At 33.5% G+C, this 20925-nt stretch overlaps 1 protein-coding gene across 3 annotated transcripts in view; it reads left to right on the forward strand.

Annotated features, from left to right (window-relative positions):
* The window catches only part of LOC145688075 (uncharacterized), a 100678-nt gene that overhangs the window by 65802 nt on the left and 13951 nt on the right, over positions 1-20925 (forward strand). For all 3 annotated transcript variants that reach the window (XM_081761796.1, XM_081761797.1, XM_081761798.1), the window contains exons 8-9: positions 18773-18876; positions 20024-20137. In XM_081761796.1, coding sequence (XP_081617922.1) covers positions 18773-18876; positions 20024-20137 — 218 coding nt within the window. The remainder of the gene's footprint in view (positions 1-18772; positions 18877-20023; positions 20138-20925) is intronic.

The raw sequence follows: 20925 nt of genomic DNA on the forward strand, positions 1-20925 counted from the left end.
CTGAAATCGCGAAAGAAAGGTAGTGTTTGGTTGATTTATTTTGTTTTAATATAGAAAAACAAACTTAATTTGGGCATGACTTTGGTACAGTGTGAATTAGGAAATTAGGACTTGCGTGAAATTAAGTGTTTGCGTTTTTCATAAAAAAAAAATATAATTCCATTTCGTGGCCTGCATAATGCCAATTCCCAGTTTTTTAACTGCATTACGGATTCAGCACTTAATAAAAAGTTCCATGTAGACATTCAAAACCAGATACATCTTAGGCAATACTTAGAGTGACAAAGGTAGTACTTAACATTACGTATACGTAGATATTAATTTTAGGATTTAGGATTTTAGATTTCTGGTCTTTCGGCATCTATGGCCATGTTAGCCCGTCATGTTTGAAGGATGACGTCTCCCGGCGAGCACACTATCCGGGGAAAGGGAAGGAAGAAAGGACTGGGGAAGGAAGGAAAGAAGCTGCGTGGGACCTATATGTTAGGTACCACCCTGGCATTTGCCTGATGTGAATGAGGAAACCTCATTCAGAATGGCTGGCCTGAAAAAGCTTTTTAAATTTTTTCGACCGAGTGCCCTCATCTGGAATCGAACCCGAAACCGCTCACACCGAAGGCATAGATAATACTTAGTAATACGTAGATAATAATTAGTTATTTCACTAGAAAATGTTACATGACAGTCTATAGTAGGTTTTCTTCAAAATACATTAATTTTCTGTAAGTTGACCATTGTCTACGTTGACCACTGTTCAATGGAGCCGATGGTAACCAACACTAGTCAGGTTGGACTGTAGTGTGAATAATATAGTTAGAACGTAGTACTTTTCCACTCGATCCAGTCAATCTTCAAATGATGCTAAGTCTAAGTGTTATTTGGAAAGAAATAAAGGAATTATTGTACTAAAAGAGCTTAAGAACATGAAAAATAACGCGTTTTTTACTGAAACGAAAAACGCTTCAGTAGTTTTTATTTTTTAAATAGCTTTAGGCAGGACATGTAACATTACTCTCAAATTAAGCAAATGTCAAAATGAATTCAAATCACAGCAGAACTACAAACAAGGTCTAAGAGTGAGAAATAAGTTGTAAATCATTCAGCAATAATTTTGCTTGAACCAAAATATGTTATCCATTGTGTCTTTCAAAGAGACTATAAAATAGCAATTAAATTGGCTTGAGTTGTTTATACAGTGGAACTTTTTAAATTCGAACCTAAAGGGAGCATGAACAATTCCCTAATTATTCATATTCATTTAACATTTACATCATGTCAGCAACTTTATGTAACACAGGTATGTTTAAATGTAGTACGACATATTAGTTGAGATCATATCATTTATTAGTGATAAGCATAATACATTTTGTGTGTGTGTGTGTGATTTTTAATGTCCTTTAACTTGGCTTGTAGATAAATCTCAAACATGATATTTGCACAACAGTACAATATATTGACGTGAGTTTGTCTGTCAAAAGTTTCAGTTTTCAAAACATTGTAACTTTTAAAGGAAAAAAATTGAAAATGAAATGAAATCTTTAAGTTTAACGTCCCACGATTTAGGCTAAAGGAGACGGAACTTTTAAAGGAATCAACTATCAGTGTTTATTTTTTATTTTATTTTATATTATTTGTTTATTTTTCATATAGTACATTTAGGTTGCTATATAGTCCCAAACAATTAAGCCTGAGATTACATTCCTTCTTGGAGTGATGTGCCTTCGAATATTGCAAATTTGTGAGTTTCGATGTGAACTGTTTAGGTGTATTTAGACTATTTTGCATACAAATTTCTTTAAATATGTACTGGACTTACGATAGGCTGTTCCTTTCTGAATAAAATGTTTTTTGTTCATCAACCTAATGTTCACTAAATTTGAGCATTATAAGTTAACAAGTTCCTACAAACGCAAGAATCTGTGCGTGTTTTCACACAAAAATAATTGTCATCAGAGCTGGGAAAACGATAAAAAATTAGAATTATTATTTTTTGATCTTTAATCATGTAGGAATCCACAAACAACAAATCACTTTATTATAAAATGGTTAAATAACTCTCATTGGTCCACTTCATAAGGATTGACCCATCAGTAAGTCACACAAAATTAACTGATCAAGGTATCTTTAAAACAGAAAAGTCATTATTGAATCATTTTTTTATATGGGTCCTTGTAAGATGACCGCTCTGGCATTTATATAACGGTTATTTTTACCAACACCTTCCTCCGACGTGTAATTATTACAACATGTACAAGGTGTAATTATCATAACGTGAACTACTTTATTCAGACAGCTTTATGCTCACAAACAACATGTACAGTTCAACTTCACGCAGTAAACACAACATTTAACAACTTTTTGCCTACAATAAATTAGGGAATCACAAATGAGGCAATTACCTGATGCTTAAATAAAATATAAGTAACTAAAAATAAAAGCGAAAAAGAAATGAACATACACATATCCTCTTCACTCAAATAAAGAAGGACAAACAACAAACTGGACTAAAGGAAAAAGAAAGAATCGCTTCTCGACACTGCCAGAGGGTCTTTAAAATAATGAAGATCACTCAACCCCTCCAAATAAGAGACAGAGCCAGACAGTATGGAAAATGTCCATGATTATCCACCACGAGTCCTTCAGCAACACACAGTCACTATTAAAAAATCAGCCACCGGTTGACTAACGCTCCCAATGTTACTAGCCCCACCAACTAAGAGGAAGGGACAGCTGCTCACAGATGTAAGGAGCCGGATAAAGATATTGAAAAATTCAAATAAGGAATAGCAGTCCTGGGTCAAAGGCTGAGAAGTGAAACTATATAATAATAATAATAATAATAATAATAATAATAATAATAATAATAATAATAATAATAATAATAATAATAATTTTTATTGCATACTGGAAATTACAGACAGAACTGCCCACTTACAATTTCCATACAAATAACATGCAAATAACAGAAATAAACATAATGCACTATAAATACAAATGATACATGCACAGAAAAGGGGAAAAAAAATCATGCATAAAACAAACATGGTGTTATATAAAAGTAATACTCTCAGCTGATAATGAAATGATTATATAACTGTCTTTGTATATTGCTAAAATTATGATCAAAAATGTCAATAACACTGGCAAAATCATTGGCTACTGATAAAATTTTGTACAAAGGAACATCATTGAGAAACTGAATGGGTTTAAATATTTTCCGATTTCTTATATGATAACTGGTTGCATACAGAGTTATTATTGATAACAGATTCAAATTACCGTGAAGAATTGAATGTAGCATTTTAAGATCCAGAATAATCCTTGTTTCAGACAACCTTAACATACCTAAGGACAACCTAACTTCATCCAACGACATACCTTTATAACACTTAAACTCCCAGCGTAACCAAGCAAGAAAAAGATTTTGAATGGTCTCCAAAGTAGTAGATATATAATTTATACTTCTATTCCATATGATAGAACAATATTCAAGATGACTTCTAACATTGGAATAGTAAAGAATAAGGCATGTTTTAACAGACTTAAAATCTTTGGATATCCATTTAAGAATTCCAAGATTCCTTCTCGCTTTGGAAGTTATATTTTCAAGATGTTGTTTGAAAAGCAATTTTCTATCAAAAACGATACCTAAATCTTTCATAGTATCTACAATTCTAATTGCAGTATCATTTATGTTATAAGTAAAAGAAATTGGATTTGTTTTATTCGTAATATTCATTGAAAAGGTTTTATTACAATTTAAAGGTAGCACATTGTTTTGAGACCAAAGTACTATTTTATTAATATTACTTTGGAGCACCAAACAATCATCCAAATTTACAGTAGTTTTGTAAATTTTGAGGTCATCTGCATACATCAAACATTTACAATCCGAATTTTCACTTATATTATTAATAAACATAAGGAATAGAAGTGGTCCTAGATTTGATCCTTGCAGAACACCGGAGTATATGTTATATACATCTGAAAGATTACCTTTATACCTAACCACAAACTTTCTTTGGGACAAGTATGATACTAACCAAGTAATACCGTAAATACAATGGAGAGATCATAATGTTTCAATTTGTAAATTAAGATGCCATGTGGTAACTTATCAAAGGCTTTAGAAAAGTCGAAATAAATTACATCCATTTGACCATTACTCTTAAAGATAGGAAGGGTATCAGCCATAAAACATGTCAAGTTAGTTATAGTTGACCTATTTTTCATAAAGCCATGCTAATAGATCGTAATATTGGGACAAACATGATTATACAGATAATTATACTGTATATTAACTTATCAAAAACCTTGGGTATGATACTCAACAGAGAAATAGGTCTATAGTCGGATAAATTTTTCCCATCAGTCTTGGGGATAGGAACAACGACGACCATCTTCCAATGTTCAGGATAAACAGAAGTAAATAAACTCCAGTTGAACAAAGATGTTAAGACAGGCGCAATGATGGATACAATGCCCTTCAGTATAAAAGCAGGTATTCCATCTAAACCAGAAGAAGATTTGGCATTAAGATTGTTTATAGCCTTAGTTACTTGCTCCGTTGTAATAATAGGATAAAAAGAATTATTATCCGCCAAATTCGATAAGTCAGTATTATGTAAAGAAGGACGCCATTGATATATAGTCTCAAATAATTGAGCCCATGAGTTAGCTAAAGTTTTAGAATTAGATACATACACATCATCAACCATAAGTCCGATGGCTTGGTTATTTGGCTTTTATTTTTATTAACAAACTTCCAAAACTTTTGAGATGAATTATTTAATGCATTCTCCATATTATGTATAATATATAAGCAAGCTTGTCCAACCTTAACCTTTCTTTAAATTGTTTCCGTATGTAAGCAAAAAATTATAATCTTCATTTGAACCAGTAAGTTTGAATCTCTTATGAGCGTTTTCTTTCGCTTTAATTAATGAGATCAGATTCCTAGAGTATCAAGAAGGATATTTTCTAGATTTAGGTCTATTTAGAGGTATGTTCTTACTCATACTGGATTTTATTAAAATTTTCTACAGCAATAACAGCAGTATTAAGGTCTGAATTCAACAGAATATTAGTCCAGTCAGCTTCAAGAAGTTTTTGATAAAGGGCTAAATAATCGACCTTATGGTAAACATAATGAGAAGAATTACCAACTTTCGGAGTATTGAAATAAAAAGGAAACATAATTTCAATAGGACAATGAAAGCTATCAGGCACCACAATCGGTTGGACATTCTTCAAAGCACATAAATTAAAATTAGATACATAATCAACATTGATAACCAAATCTAAGTCAGATACGTTATAATCAACATTGATATTGAGATCATCCAGAAATGAGAATAAAATTTTAGTTTTACATTTAGCATAATAATGAATACCTGTTAAAAACTGTGTCTTAGCCCAATCCACTTTAGGTACATTATAATCACCAACCATTAAAATGTCATAATGTGGAATCTATATATTTTATAGAAAAGGCCTCAAAAAATCACTAAATACATTCAATTGCAAATTAGGATGGAAATACACACAAAATAATAAAAGATTTTTTCCAACTTTCCTTGGAAATTCTAGACAAACACTGTCCTCGAAAAATTAAAAATCAGTTCGCCTCACTACTTTAATGTTTTTCTTCACTGCACAGAGAACGCCACCACCTCTCTCACAAACGTGAGATTCATAATGTCTATCGGATCTAAAGCAAGAGTAAGTGTCGGGAAAATAATCATCATTAATGTAAGTGTTACTTAACCAAGTCTCAGTGACAGCAACATCGTATTTGCAGTCTGCCACAAAACTATAAAACTGTTTATTTTTAGTTCGTAATCCACGTGCATTTTGGTACCATAACTCAATGTTCTCCATGATGAGTCTCTATGTTTTCATTCATTTCTCCCATATTATTTGTAACATTTAATTTCTTTAGTTTTCCATAGAACGGACCAATAAAATACCTTTTGGCCAAATTTCAGGATCACTTATAACATAATCAAACTCAGGGACCTCAATATGAAATGAGGAATAAGAGTCATATTTGGTTTTGAGTTTAGTACATTTGACAGATTTTACAGATTCATTTAATAATTCTTCAATATCCTCAACAGAAGTGGATGGGCTAAATCTTGTAACAAACAAAGCCTTTCTCCTTGCATTAGAAACCAACTCTGTTTTAGTATTACCACGACCAACATTCAGTTTGCGTAAATTATTCTTTACTCCTATACCTACATTCGGATTTTGATTTAGGTTTACATTGTCTTTATTAACAAGTTTACTTCTCATTTTTCTTTGATTTCTCGAAATTACTTCAACCCGACTTCCCTCGGAATCATCCTTCCGATTAGTCGTACCTGATGCTTGATTAACACTTACAAGCGGTGGAAAACTGTTTTCTTGATCTAATTCTTTAACCTGACTGCTTTGATCATTTTCTAATTGCGATTTGATATTAGGTACATGATTGGACATAATTACATTCTTTTGTAAAAGAGATCTCAACTGATAATTTTCATCACGTAAGGAAGTTATCTCAGCTTTGAGAGCTCTTGTTTCTCTCAAGAAAATTTGAGTCATTTTATCTAAAGAATTATCGATGAGCCGCTGAAAAGTAGGCAAAAAAGGATTTTCATTCAGATTAAATTTACTCTGTTTATTCATTTCACTACTATTTCCATTGTTATCATAGTCTTTTTGTTGCACACAGTTTTCACATACATAATTTCCTTCAGTTTCCACTGATATACATGATACATGGCATTTAGTTGTACATTTCTTACATTTAACAGTTTTTGTCTTCCGTAAACTGGGAGATCACAATATAGACAATTTTCCGCTGAGGGTGGCATGTTAAAAATGACAAATAAAAACTACATTCATCAAAACAAAAAAAGAAAAGGTCGAACTCCGCTGGCCTAAGGAACAAGACAAAGAAAAGGACCAAAAACACAGACACAAAAATACAAAATAGCTTCTCAGCACTGCCAGAGGATCTAAAAACAAGAAGAAGACCTCACGACCCTTCCTACTCATAAATCTGAGGATGTAGATGACGGACAGATGGAAATGTCCCTGCTTAGCCGTTGAAGGCCCTGCTGCAACACACAGTCACTGCGACATACTGTCACAGTACCGGTTGACTAACTGCCATCAGCGTTAACCAACCCCACCAGCCAAGGATAAGAATGAGATGTAAAAACTAAGAAAACACTTGGCACTCTAGGAGGAAGGGACAGCTACTCTAGATGAAAATTGGCCAGAAAACTAAAAAAAATACTTACGAAAAATAGAGTAGCTACGGGGTCAAAGGCCAAGAAGCGATAATAATAATAATAATAATAATAATAATAATAATAATAATAATAATAATAATAATAATAATAATAATAATTATTATTATTATTATTATTATTATTATTATTATTATTATTATTATTATTATTATTATTATTAGATACAGAAAAAATAAAGGTGTTTAAACTTTCTATTAATATTATATTACAGTTTACCTCGAGTAACAATACAAAATTTTGAAATAGCACGAAACCATTCTATGTCAATTATTCTTGCAAGGAAACTTTTCGATTAGGATTATAATTATTTTATTTCAGTCAACAATAGCATTGAAGAGTTGATGAAACATTTCTCAGCATTTGTAGTTGTCACTAATGTGTAGTTGTAGGATTTAGGATTTTAATTTCTAGCCATTGAGCACGTCACGTATGAGGGATGACATCCCTCGGCGACCACACTATCCGGGGAAGGGGAAGGAAGAAAGCGACATGGAACCTGTATGTTAGGTACAGATGGCTGGCCTGGCCTGGCCTCATTCAGGATGGCTGGGCTGGAAAAGCTTTTAAAACTTTTTCGACCGAGTGACCCCACCGGGAATCGAACCCGGGCCTCTCGCACCGAAGGCGAGAGCATTAGCTACTACGCTACGCGGGGTCACGTGTGTAGTTGTAGTTACACAACTTTTTCAAATATTAAGATTTTTACTTCAGCAATAACGTCATGTTTGTAAGTGAACAAAAATATTCAGTACTAGGAGAAAGATTTCATTTGTGTAGTTTTATATTTCTGAGGTCATTGTTATTTCGTATTTCGTGAAGAATAGGAATATAGTGAGTGGTATTAATGCATCTTCTCGTAGATATACGTCGAAATTGTGAATATGGAAGAATATATTCTATTAAAATGAATATTCTGATGTTCAAGTATACACTTACATGTTGTAGAAATGATCTTATTTACGTCAAGGTGATGTGTATTTTGCAATTGTTATATATGGCAGATATATATATATATAAAGATATAAGAATTATTATTGAGAATTTATATTTGAGTACAACTAGTATAGTAATTGTATTCAACGAGAACAGCCTATGAACATCTATGCTGCGTTTTCTTTTAAATGTTGTATATGTAAGTTCATTAATCTTTTTCTGACGTTAACGCTCTAAATTTATATATACTTAAGAAAGGAGGAAACAACCGGTTCTCTTTTTTTTTTCACATCAAATGGGTGTCAATTCTAACGCAAAGAGTGAAAAGGTGACTGACTGGACCAGGATTCAAACCCGGGACCTCCGGCATACCGTGTCGATGTGCTAGCCACCCAGTCCGCTCCCTAGGACAGGCACTCGCTCTCGAGGTCGATGCTCTCATCGGAGTGGTCCGAATGGAGAGCACCAACCTCGAGAGTGAGAGAGTGAGTGGCTGTTTTGGGAAGCGGACTGGGTGGTGTAGTGGTTACGCATCGGAACGGTATACCGGAGGTCCCAGGTTCGAGTCCCGATCCATTCAGTCACTTTTTCACTCTGCGTTAGGCTTTGAATTTATTTTGCAGATCATTAAGATTTTTTTTTAATAGTGCATTTCCCATAAATATTCCATCGACTGCTTGTATATGTTAAGCAATTTATTGGAGAGACAAAGGTTCTGAGTATAGTAAATTACTGATAAATATTTATTTTCAGAATGATTGGCTTAATTGAGATTTTATCAAGATGTTTGTTTACTACTGATTTATATTTTCCTTCGATCACATTTTGTAATTTACACGCATTCCTGTACAATATGCTTTATACGAGTTGAGACAATACTTGCATACTCATAATTTAGCACATGCAACAATTTGAACTGTGAGCCATCCACCAGTCATATATTGCGAAAGTAGTAATGATTTAATCATTCTTAATGAGGAATTGTTGGTTATTTCCCATTATCTAAGATTATGGATTTTTTTTTTTTTTAATTATTATTATTTAGGTAGATTTGCTAGTTAAAGTTTACACAAAATATTTCCCTACAATTAGTTTGTATGCTCAACCACTAAGGTAAGGTAATGTACACTCATGTCCAAAATGATTGTCGCATATCTATAACTGTCTTGTAAGAATACAATTTGATTATGATTTTGCAGGGTACTTTTAATACTGATACTATGTGTATAATCGGGAAATGTATATTTGTGGTAAATTTCATAGGAAAACAATTATAAATACGAATATTAGAATGAGTAAAACAAAATGTTGCTAAATGGACAAGAAAGTTTTATTTTCGCTTTATTGTTCTTAGTTACTGCTCTTTTGATATGAAATTTGCCACATACATGTCTTTGCCGATTATACACATACTAACATTATAAGAAATACCGGGCGAATTCGTTATTAAATTATATTCCTACAATAACATATTTATAGACATGCGACAATAATTTTGGACATGAGTGTACATTATCATATATAAACAACATTTTAATATTTCCAATATTATATATCGTTTTAGTATTTCAATTATTTATCTTGTGTATTTTTTATTCTGTTTTCTATATTCAAACGCATATTTAATCATTTACTGGACGAAAATATTGTGAGATAAAACTTGAATAAAGAAATAACTAAAACAATAATGACCGAATTATGGACAGATGCACTTTTGAAGAAAAATCAATATAAAACAATATAGGTGTTTTCCTTTGTTTATTGCAGTATAGTATTTTCAAAATAAAGTTACAATAAATAACGAGTGACTGAATTAGAAACACTCATGAAAATCTTCCTATGTATACATTATTATATTTATCTTATTTACGCTAATCTAAGATGCCCTCAAATTTAAGACGCACCTTTGGCGAAAATGAAATAACCTACACTGCATTGATTTTAAAGAATTAAAAAAAGATAATAAACATGGGAAAACAAATGATGTTATGGGAAAATAAAGAAATATTGAAGTTACTGGTAAAATTTACGGTATATTCATATGCACCTGCTGGTACTTTTCTTTTCCTAACGCGAGTACGGTACAACAGTTGCTTGCGCCAGTTTTATAGCAATCCATTATCTGTATCATATTATCATATTATTCCAGTATGTATATTATACTGGTATGTTATACCAGTATGTACACACACACAAACAAATAATTGTTCAGCAATTATTTAAACTTGTTTCTTTTCTTCTGTTTTGCACTCACACTTGCAAAAGCAATACTACTCATTTGTTTCCTCAATGGCATCACTGTCTTCCTTCTCACTGTCCACATTCTACACGAGATCATCTTCGGAAACACAAAGTTTGTTCGAAATGCAGCATTTCTTAAATACCTTGCATATAATTTGCAAATGCCTTGCAGAACTCCATCTAATCTGACCTAAATTTGCATAACTCAAATCTAAGACTCACCATGGTTTTGAAGGCAAAAATCTCAACAAGAAAGTGCGTCTTAGAATCTCGTAAATACGGATATATATATATATCAATACGTAGTATTTAGTGTTATTGAGAATGTGAATATTATGTGCAGAAATGGGCTTTAATACTAAAATTATTTTTTAAAAATGTTCTTAATAAATATATTTTTTTTTAAAATGAATAAAATCCAACAGTGGACTGAACATAAACGTTTCTTAGTGCTTGTGAAAAAAGAAGAAGAAAAAGAAGAAAATTCCCACACACTGCAAATATTCCATACATATATCCCCTTTCCCTCATTTCAAGAGGATACAGGAATCATTTCTCAAATATGGGACTTCTGCCGAGGGAACAGAATTTCTGAAAAGAATATACATAGTGTGAACTTCAAATCGACCTCAAGGATCTGAAACCTTCAAAGGAAGACTAATGGATTTCCAAACAGTAACTAAGATTAATTTATAAATGCCATATTTTATACTACAAGTGAAAACCAAGTGTTGAATTTCCACACTTTCTATATACCACGTCCTTCAGTGAAACCATTATCAATGACCACATTCCATCTAATGAACTGTAGTGTAAAGAAATTTTTTTTTGTGTGTGTGTGTGTGTGTGTGTGTGAGAGAGAGAGAGAGAGAGAGAGTGATTAGTGTATTACTTCAAATATTAATGTAAAACAGTTATATTTTTTCAACAAAACAGTGTTGCCAGTATCAACTGATAATATTACTCAACAATGTTGCCAGTTATACTAAACTTTGAAACAGATAAAATGTTTGAGATTTTACTTTTGAAAACTTTGCAGTGTTATATGGCCAGAGTTGTTGATCTTACTCACAAGTAAACCTTACGTTTGGGTGAATCGAGTTGCTGACTGAGACACATATGAGAAAGTAGTACTAAATGTGGTCAGTATTTCAGTGAAGTTGTAGGTGCGAAGCTCCAGGGGTTTAGGAGATACAGCTACCAGAACATCACATGCAAGTACTGAATAGTCTTCATACAGTTGAAGGTAAAAGCTCTGTAAGACTTCTTGTAATGACAAAAGGTAAATAACAAATATATGAGCACATATTAGGACTAGAGGGAAGTCATATGGTAAGGGTATACCTGACGGCGGCCATCTTGAAACCCGCCATTTTGAATTAATGTTAAGTTTTTAAAATAGGAACAAGGTCATGTAATACACGATTTAAGGTGCAAATTTAATCAGAAGAACAATGGTGACGTTAATTTTGATTTACGCGCAATTGGTAAAACGTTACAGGGAAATTAAATATTGCTGCAGCATATGTATTAGTCCTTTACCCTACCTTGTAAATTTTGTGTTAATGATAATAATTAAATAAAAGCAGGTGGATAAGTATTAGGTCTATGGTAAGAGTTGCCTTGATGGCGGCCATGTTCAAATCCGCCATTTTGAATCAGACAGAAGTTTTAAATAGCGAGCGAGAAATAGATGTGAACAGGATACAAGAATAACAAGGAAATGGCGTGCAAGTACAGCACCAAACAACTAACATTGTAACGCCCCCATTGTATTTCTGATTAACTTCTAGCCGGAAGTCATCTATTGCATTACTCTATTTCCATTTAATTTTGTGCTGGTTAATGATAAAGCAAAAATGGTTATACCGTTGGATATATGGTAAAATTTGCTATTAATAAGGTGTCACTGTTATGCGTTTTGTTTAAAACTTTTGTCTGATTCAAAATGGCGGATTTGAACATGGCCGCCATCAAGGCAACTCTTACCATATACCTAATATTTATCTACCTGCTTTTTATTTAATTATTACCATTAACACAAAATTTACAAGGTGGGGTAAAGGATTAATACATATGCTGCAACAATATTTAATTTCCCTGTAACTTTTTACCAATTGCGCGTAAATCAAAATTAACGTCACCATTGTTCTTCTGATTAAATTTGCGCCTTAAATCATGTATTACATGACCTTGTTCCTATTTTAAAAAGTTAACCTTAATTCAAAATGGCGGATTTCAAGATGGCCGCCGTCAGGTATACCTTTACTATATGACTTCCCCCTAGTCCTAATATGTGCCCATATATTTGTTATTCACCTTTTGTCATTACAAGAGGTCTTACAGAGCTTTTACCTCCAACTGTATGAAGACTATTCAGTACTTGCATGTGATGTTCTGGTAGCTGTATCTCCTAAACCCCTGGAGCTTCGCACCTACAACTTCACTGAAATACTGACCACATTTAGTACTACTTTCTCATATGTGTCTCAGCCAGCAACTCGATTCACCCAAACGTAAGGTTTACTTGTCAGTATCCTGCTAAAAAGATTCGCCAATCCGGAATGTCATATATATAACCGCTTCCTGGTTATATACATTCTTTGTCCCCAACTATATATTGCAACCTAAGGAAAAATCCCTTTTAATATTATTTTTATGCTAAAAAAAAAAAAAAAAAACTATTTTTGTACCTTGATGAACGTCGATAAGAAATCAGTTCGTTTTAGTCGTCATAGCCAATAGAATAAAGTATATTGTTATTCCAATTCTGTTTTCAGCACACCAGGTGTAGCCAAGACGAACAGACACCAATCGACACTATTGCTAATCTCAATTTACTTGAACTAAAACATTTTTATATGTATAGTGTTCACAATTTTTTTTTTTTTTTTTTGACATTTTCATTCAGTTAGTTACCAACATTTACATGCTTGAGAAACAATAATCAACAATTCTCTCACGATACGTAGTTCTCCGATAAGATAATCAGTGTTGCTAGAACTGAATATTTCACGTAAAACACGGTATGTATCTTTTATATACGCAATCGCATTTGAGCATCTTGAGTGTTTAAACGAACTACTGTCAATACGAACGAACTGAATTTCCCTGTTGGAAGAAAAACGCATCAGCCACCCTGAGAAATCACTTTCTTAACGAAGAGTTCGTATCTATAACAGGAAGAAGTAACCACGACTAGTTATTCTCTTTCCTAGAACAGTATGTATGCTGAAAAATCCATACTACATCATCATCGTCGCCAGGAGATAAGCCCTTGGAGCTGCCATCGCCCTCCTTTTCCCACTTGGAATATAGTGTGGAAAACTGAGAGCATTGAAAACGTGAAAGTTCATAAGTAAACTACTTTGAAAAGGGAGTTTCGTAGAAAGTCGCTAAATATTATTTTTATGTTCTAACTTACATAAGTTTTATAAAAATCTAGTGTGCTGTGTGTTTTCTTTAACAACTCAAAATGCCAATTATATATATATATTATTGATTGATTGATTGGAGATGTTATGCAGTTATATTAGGTTGTTCTTATAAATTTTCAGCATTTTACCCGAACCACGGGTAAAAACCAGTGGAAATGTAGCCACAGTTGTCCTCCAAAAGCTCAAACTCTAAACCAGTTTGAAACCAATTGGTTACCATTAAGGGGACCTTATACCTTTTACCACTGGTTTCTCAGTCCCCATACGATAACATGTAAATTTTACTTCAGGAATATCTAACGAAATATGGTACGTAACAACTTAAAATCTTCCATATGAATAGAGAAAATCAATAGAAATTAAATAGTTGTTTCAATTTCACGCTTAATGACGTAGATCGCGAGTAATGAACATTTTTTGGTAACATTGTAGTGGACTATATATTACATAGTGGCTGAATGTATCTGCTCCAATTTGGTTTTCACGAACAGATGTGCTGCTGACAGGCAGGGATTTCCGTCTCCCTCTCAAGTCTTTTTCCAATGGATGTGGTAGAACACCCCGGGGTGCCACCCTCATCCTATTTGTTTCCTTCGTTTCTGCGGAGCAGGTACATTTTTTTGTAAACGCCAGAAAGAAAGAACACGACAATTTGAACTCTTTGCTTCTTACGACTTCCTGCTGCTGTATTAGTTAGTTCCAACTTTATAATAGCACTGCCTCTACTGTAAAAAATATACTGTGGATACGAGGAACAACAGTTCGATACAGATCGTAGCTGAAATTTAGCGTTCCTTTGCAGCACTAAGTTTGTATGAGACATTTACATGAATACAAAATACATAATTCCCGCCAGTGACTGGGATTCGAAATTCGTAGTAGGGGCCGCGGTGGCTCAGTGGTAGAGCGTTCACCTCTGGTGCTTGGGGTCCCGGGTTCGATCCCAGCCTCCGCTAAGTGAACTTTGTGGTGGACAAACACCGTGTGCGTGGGTTTTCTCGGGGTTCTCCCATTTCCTCCCACTTTCTTCATTCCACCATTTCATTCATTACTCATCATCACCGTCTCCTTTAGCCTAACCGGCATAACCGTGGGACGTAAAACTCAAAGATTTCATTTCATTTCATTTTTTCGAAATTCGTAGCGTGTAGTTACTTCCACTTCCTGGCAACATTATTCAAATTTTCAGGAAGTAATGAAAAAACCAACTTTACTTCAAGATCCATTCAACAGAAACGGACTGAAACCCATGAACCAAATTGCCTCTGAATAAACATACGTAAGTAGCATTTCAAAAACACAGCAGCTCTTCCCGTTGGTATAGTGCCTAGCTCGCTCATTTTGGAGCACAGATCTTGGGTTCGATACCCGGTGCAAGAGCCTTGAAATTTCAATGCACTACTAAGGATACGGATCCCATTGAAGGCTCCGTAATCACCAGTGTTTTACAACACTGGTGCAGAAAGGGAAGCTAAACTCTAAACCCACAAAGCCAACCAAGCTGATAAAGGACGGACGCAGTAATGTCACCAGAATTTAGACTACGTGGGCGATTTTATAATGTTTCAGACTATGGTCATAAATATAAGTAGAACTAGGGCTTCGAACATTTCTAGTTTTTGTTTCTCGAAAGTATGTAAGTGTAATATATACACATGGTGTTAGGAAATAACTTTGGGAAGTGAATCCTCACACTTAAACGTGAAAAAGCCTATAGACCAATCTTGGTGCACAAATGCGTTATTTCAGATATAATGCGCAGAAAGTTGGTTGTAATGGTACAAAAAATAAATAACTAGTGAGCGAAATGTTGGATAAGTGATTATTTTCAGTCTAGATTCTAATGGGTATAGGAAGTGTGTCAGTTTCCCAGGATTCTCCAGGAAAGGAGTCGCACTTTCTTGTACCTCTAAAAATAAGAGTGGTTTCCTGAAGGGTGAAAATTAGGGGGGGGGGGATTTTCTCGGAAACGTCTCCAACAGATTTTGTTTATGTTTCATACATAAATATTGTATTTACAACCCTATACTGTGTTATAAGTTTTTAGAAAAAAAAAGAAGTATTTCAGTCTTGGGCTGAGTTCTTTTCTGACGATAAAAAAAAAAAAAAAAAAAAATACCAGGTCATTCTGTTTGTAACCTGACAGTATAGTGTAACTCATTTGTCCTACAAAGAATCCACGGGGTAGTTTACTCTTGGAAATAAGTTTCGATTTTCTAAAAATCATGACTCAGACAACTTTGTTAAATAAATATTTTATTAATAACCGCAAACTAGTCCAACTCGAAGTCAAAGGTCAACTAGCTCTTTTCGCAAGACTTTCATTACAAAAATGTGTAAGCGCTTACAGAATTTTATTGAAGATAATGTAACCTAATTGGTTGTCATAGAATAGCATAATGGAAGATTTTATACTTCCAGTTTTATCCTAACTTAGCTCTAACCCAATCTATCTTATGCTCTCATCTATTTTTTAACTGTAGCTGTATGACCCAAATAATCTCTCAGATGTTTTATAATTTCTTATCCCTTATTACAAATCTAAAGTAGATTTAACTTCATGCAAATAATTTTATATATTAGTTTCCATAACTCTCAATCCCTTGTTCAGACGCGCTACTCGGTTTGGCTTAGTCAATCTTGAACAGTGCTGAATGGACAGACTAGTAAATAATTTGTGCTCCACTGGCAACTAGTTTACGTATGACATTGAGTTTGACTTATTTTATGGTTTAAAAAATAGAGGCCACGATTATCCATTTTTGGTTCAAAAACAAGTAGCAGTGCCACGTGTACACCACGTAAAGGAGTTTGGTTTCTGTGGTACGATATTTTCACAATTAATATTGAAACTGGAAATTGTAGTAAATTTCTACCAATTCCGGTTTTAGTAGAGAGACTAGACTAGAGACGAAATAGATTCTTGTGACGCCTAATTGATTACAGAAAACCGCTTTTGTTGTCTATTACAGTTTTTATTCTATAGCTTTCACCGTTAAAACCGAAAGTGGTTGATTTCCATCTCTTTTGGCTTGAATAGAGGCTTAAGACTGAAGATAGTAGTTATTTTTAGAACGCTGAATAGAAAGTAAACCGCTTCTCGGTTTTACCATTCCTGTTCTATGATATCACTACTGAAACCAGAAGTGGTTAATTTCTGTGACTTCAGGTTTCAATTGAAGATCAAAAGAGGAGATGAAAGGTAGACTTGAGACGCTTGAGAGCTAGTCGATTGGAGGAAAGTGCTTTCATCTATTATTATTATTATTTACCGTTTTTGCTCTACGTAGATATATTTATTGAAACCAAAAATTATAGTTAATTTGAATCATTTTCGGTTTTAGTAAAGAGTTAATAATAGAGATTAAATGTGTTCTTACGAATCACAAAACCGGATCTCACTACATATTACCGTTTTTGATTTATGGTGATCAAGGATCAAACAGGAAATGATTTATTTAAATCACTTCCAGTTTGAGTACATGGTTTAATAACAAACTCAATTCCTGACTCCTGACTCTATATTTTGACCAAATTTGGTGATCTAGGAAGTGGTTCTTTAGTTTTTTTTTTTTTTTTTTTTTGTCACACACTTACAGACGCATACACGGGTATGATAAATATATAAAGGTTATAATATATATATATATATAAAGTATAATATATAAAACTTGTTTTTTACCACCCCTGCATACAATTAATTTGTTCTAACCCCAGAAACGTCATACTTTGGTTTTCTGTGATGAATAATATAAAACAAAAAGAAACCTATCCATCCAGACAACAAAACAAACAGGTATAGTAGTTTTAAGGATGGTTCAATATTAATTCAGCAGTCACAGGACAATTTATTTAAGATGTATTTATTAATTTTAATAAATACATTTGGACTTTCTTTGGTTGTATAGTACTATAGTTGTCAGTGGCAAAGGTGAAAGCCGTTCGGAGAATCCGTCCGCTTGAAGCAACAAAAGATGTAGAAAAGCAATCGGAAACATATGTTCGATACTGAGGTTTCAAAGATCATTATCTTTGTTCTATAGTTGCCGTCGTAAAGTTGTAGGAACTCAGTAGGGAAGTGGGGGTAAGGGTGGGAAGGAAGGCTGCTCAAGGCGTAAATGATTATGAAAATGGAGATGGTAGACACGAGTTTTGCTCCTCAAATTACCACAATACATTCCTCCCCAGCATGTGTTCTTCAAAGAATGTCACCCGTAGTAATTTATGAAGTATGAAAGTGGTCTTTTGATCCTTTACCTGAAGAAGCGATTCCGTCATTACGGAAGTAATTATTACAATTAATCTAAGTCATTAAGTTTAAAATTAAGATAACCACCTCCTTTGTATTACTCTTTGGCATTTGTATAGAAAATTGCAAGTTTCTAGGTCTAGCATTTTGTAAGATATTTATGAATTAAATTTTACATGTTACCTTATGGAGATTCTGAAGCCTGTGATGATGGGTAGACATCTCCTTAATGTTACACAATACAGGTACTAGGAGTAAGTTAAAGAACAGTACTGATTTTTTTCAAAAAGCACATGGCACTTTTAGATTACAACCGAAATACTTTGACACCTCAGTGTTTTGAATTTCCACAATCTCGTAAGGTACTGTCTAAAAGTGCAGAGGTACTACATTTAACCGAAGTTTCTACGAACAGGGCTAGCGTTAAAAAGTACAAAATACTCATACAAATTCAAAAGGTAGAAAAGTAATTCGTTAATGCTCCGAGTCAAATAATACTAGCATCTAAATCAAATTCCTGAATATTGTTGATTATTTCAATCGTTATAACTTATATTCCTTTTTCTCCTTTTTCCTATATATATATATTCCTTTTTCTCTCTCCATAGCCGATATTCCTTGACGATCATGGTCATCGTGACCGTAAAAGTGGAGATCAGAAGCTTGTTTCAAATGAGAGGTGTATGTATCGCTTGAGAAAGTTTAAGCCGATGTAAGTGTTTACATGTTACTATTTGTAGAATACAGTAAAAATAAAAGTCGAAGATTAAGAAGAGATTTTTTTGTGCTGCATGTTCTTATGAATAGCATATTCTTGGTAATTTAGTGACCTTGAAAGAGAATACTAGAGAAATAAACTCTTGATCTCTGGCTTAGTTGGAATTATAGCTAAGTATATCGTAACAAACCGTCACATAATCAAATACTGAAGGCAGTAACTGCAAATTATTTATTCTCAGTAATTGTTGAAAGCAGAAGTCAATACATTGTTCTGTTAGTTTATAACTTCCTGTAATTTCACCGTTTCAAACATAAAGTCATTTCTGTCGAGTGTGTATATATATATATATAGGGTTGTTTCAAAACAACACCGACAACGTTTGGGAAGTGATTTCTGACACCAAGATAAGACGAAAAGTATAGACCAACCTGGGTGTACAAATGCTTCCTTTCGGAGTTATAGGCTGCCGAAAACACGAAAAAAAAAAAAAAAAAAAAAAAATGAAATTTAAAGATTCATAGCTCCAAAACTCTGGAACTTACCGTAGTCGGGTCAAGACTTCAATTATTAACTAGTATATATCCTATCCAAATACCCATGTTTCAGAACTCTGCGGTACTTCCTCAATAGTTTTTATAGAGGTAGTTGGTGAGCACTTCAAATTATATGCTAGTAGCCATACTCCCTCTATAAAAATTGTTGCGTGAGTACCTTGGGATTCTGAAACATCTATTTTTGAATAGCACACACATTAGTTCCTAAGTGAAGTCTTGACCCGACTAGGGTAGGTCCCATAGTTTTGGAGCAATGGACTTTTTAAAGTTCATCTTTTCGTGTTTTCGGCAGCCTATAACTGCGAAAGGAAGCATTTATGCACCCAGGTTGGTCTATATTTTTTTGTCTTATCGTGGTGTCAGGAATCACCTCTGAGACGTTGTCGGTGTTGTTTTGAAACACCCTATATATTATGTTTCAATATCTGTAATTTATTCTCAGTATTTGAAAGAACTTTCAATTCTCTGGTAGATTATTTTCTATTCTGTAGGTACTTTTTTTCTTTTTTTAAGTTTAGTTTTACGAGTCAATACTGTCATTATATTCAAAATATTGTTTTCTGTGTATTATGCCATTTTTACAGATTCTCAAAGCTCAAAGCTAAGAATTATGACAGAGTTGCATATGGTGACAATCCCGTCTGTTCGAGTTACGTCGACGAACCTGTAAGATATTCTGATTGGCTTGAAACACAAAGGTAAGAGCTCGATATGATCATCATAACTTAGTTACACGGATTGCTAGACACTAACGAGTAAAATTGAACTCAAATTTCTGAAGTAATAACTTAAAGGAGAATAGTTTATCATTCCGTAGCTCTACGTATACAAGGATAGTCCGAGATTTCCTTATGATTACGATAGTCGGTTTGGTATCTACGCAAACAGACATGTGCGAAGTGAAATATTTCAACATCAATTAGCGAAATTAACGTGAGCATCAATAATGATATAAAAAAAAGGGTGCAATGCAATTGCATATTCAGTGCCTTACGAAAAATAGATCTCAGGAAAGAACTTGCCTGAGATATACAATGTTAAAAGTAAACAATACAAAATTTCACACTTTCAAGAAATAAAATAAAAGGTACGAGACACCGCACTAAACCTTGTCACTTTCATTTCTTAAATTGAATCATAGCATGCTGCAGTTATTACGAAAACATTGACTTACGAAACATGAACAAAATTATAATAGTTACTTTCGAAAAGCTGTATCAAAGAAAACACCTCCAAGAGCAAACTACCCCTTATGGATTTTTTAATGGGAAATTATTCATGTCATATTGTAAGATAGAGAAATGTTTATTTATGAAGTACGCACAAATTCAATTCAAGAGGTTTTGAGAAAATTACCTGGAAAGAACTCACCACACGGAGCAAACCACCCCCATAGATATTTTATTCATGAAAAATGACTTACGCCATATTATAGGGTTGCTAATGAAATTTTATTTATGAAATAAGAACAAAATTGGCTTAGTCA

The sequence above is a fragment of the Thermobia domestica genome, chromosome 6, assembly GCF_964235325.1.
Source record: "Thermobia domestica chromosome 6, izTheDome1.hap1.1, whole genome shotgun sequence".
Taxonomy (NCBI): domain Eukaryota; kingdom Metazoa; phylum Arthropoda; class Insecta; order Zygentoma; family Lepismatidae; genus Thermobia; species Thermobia domestica.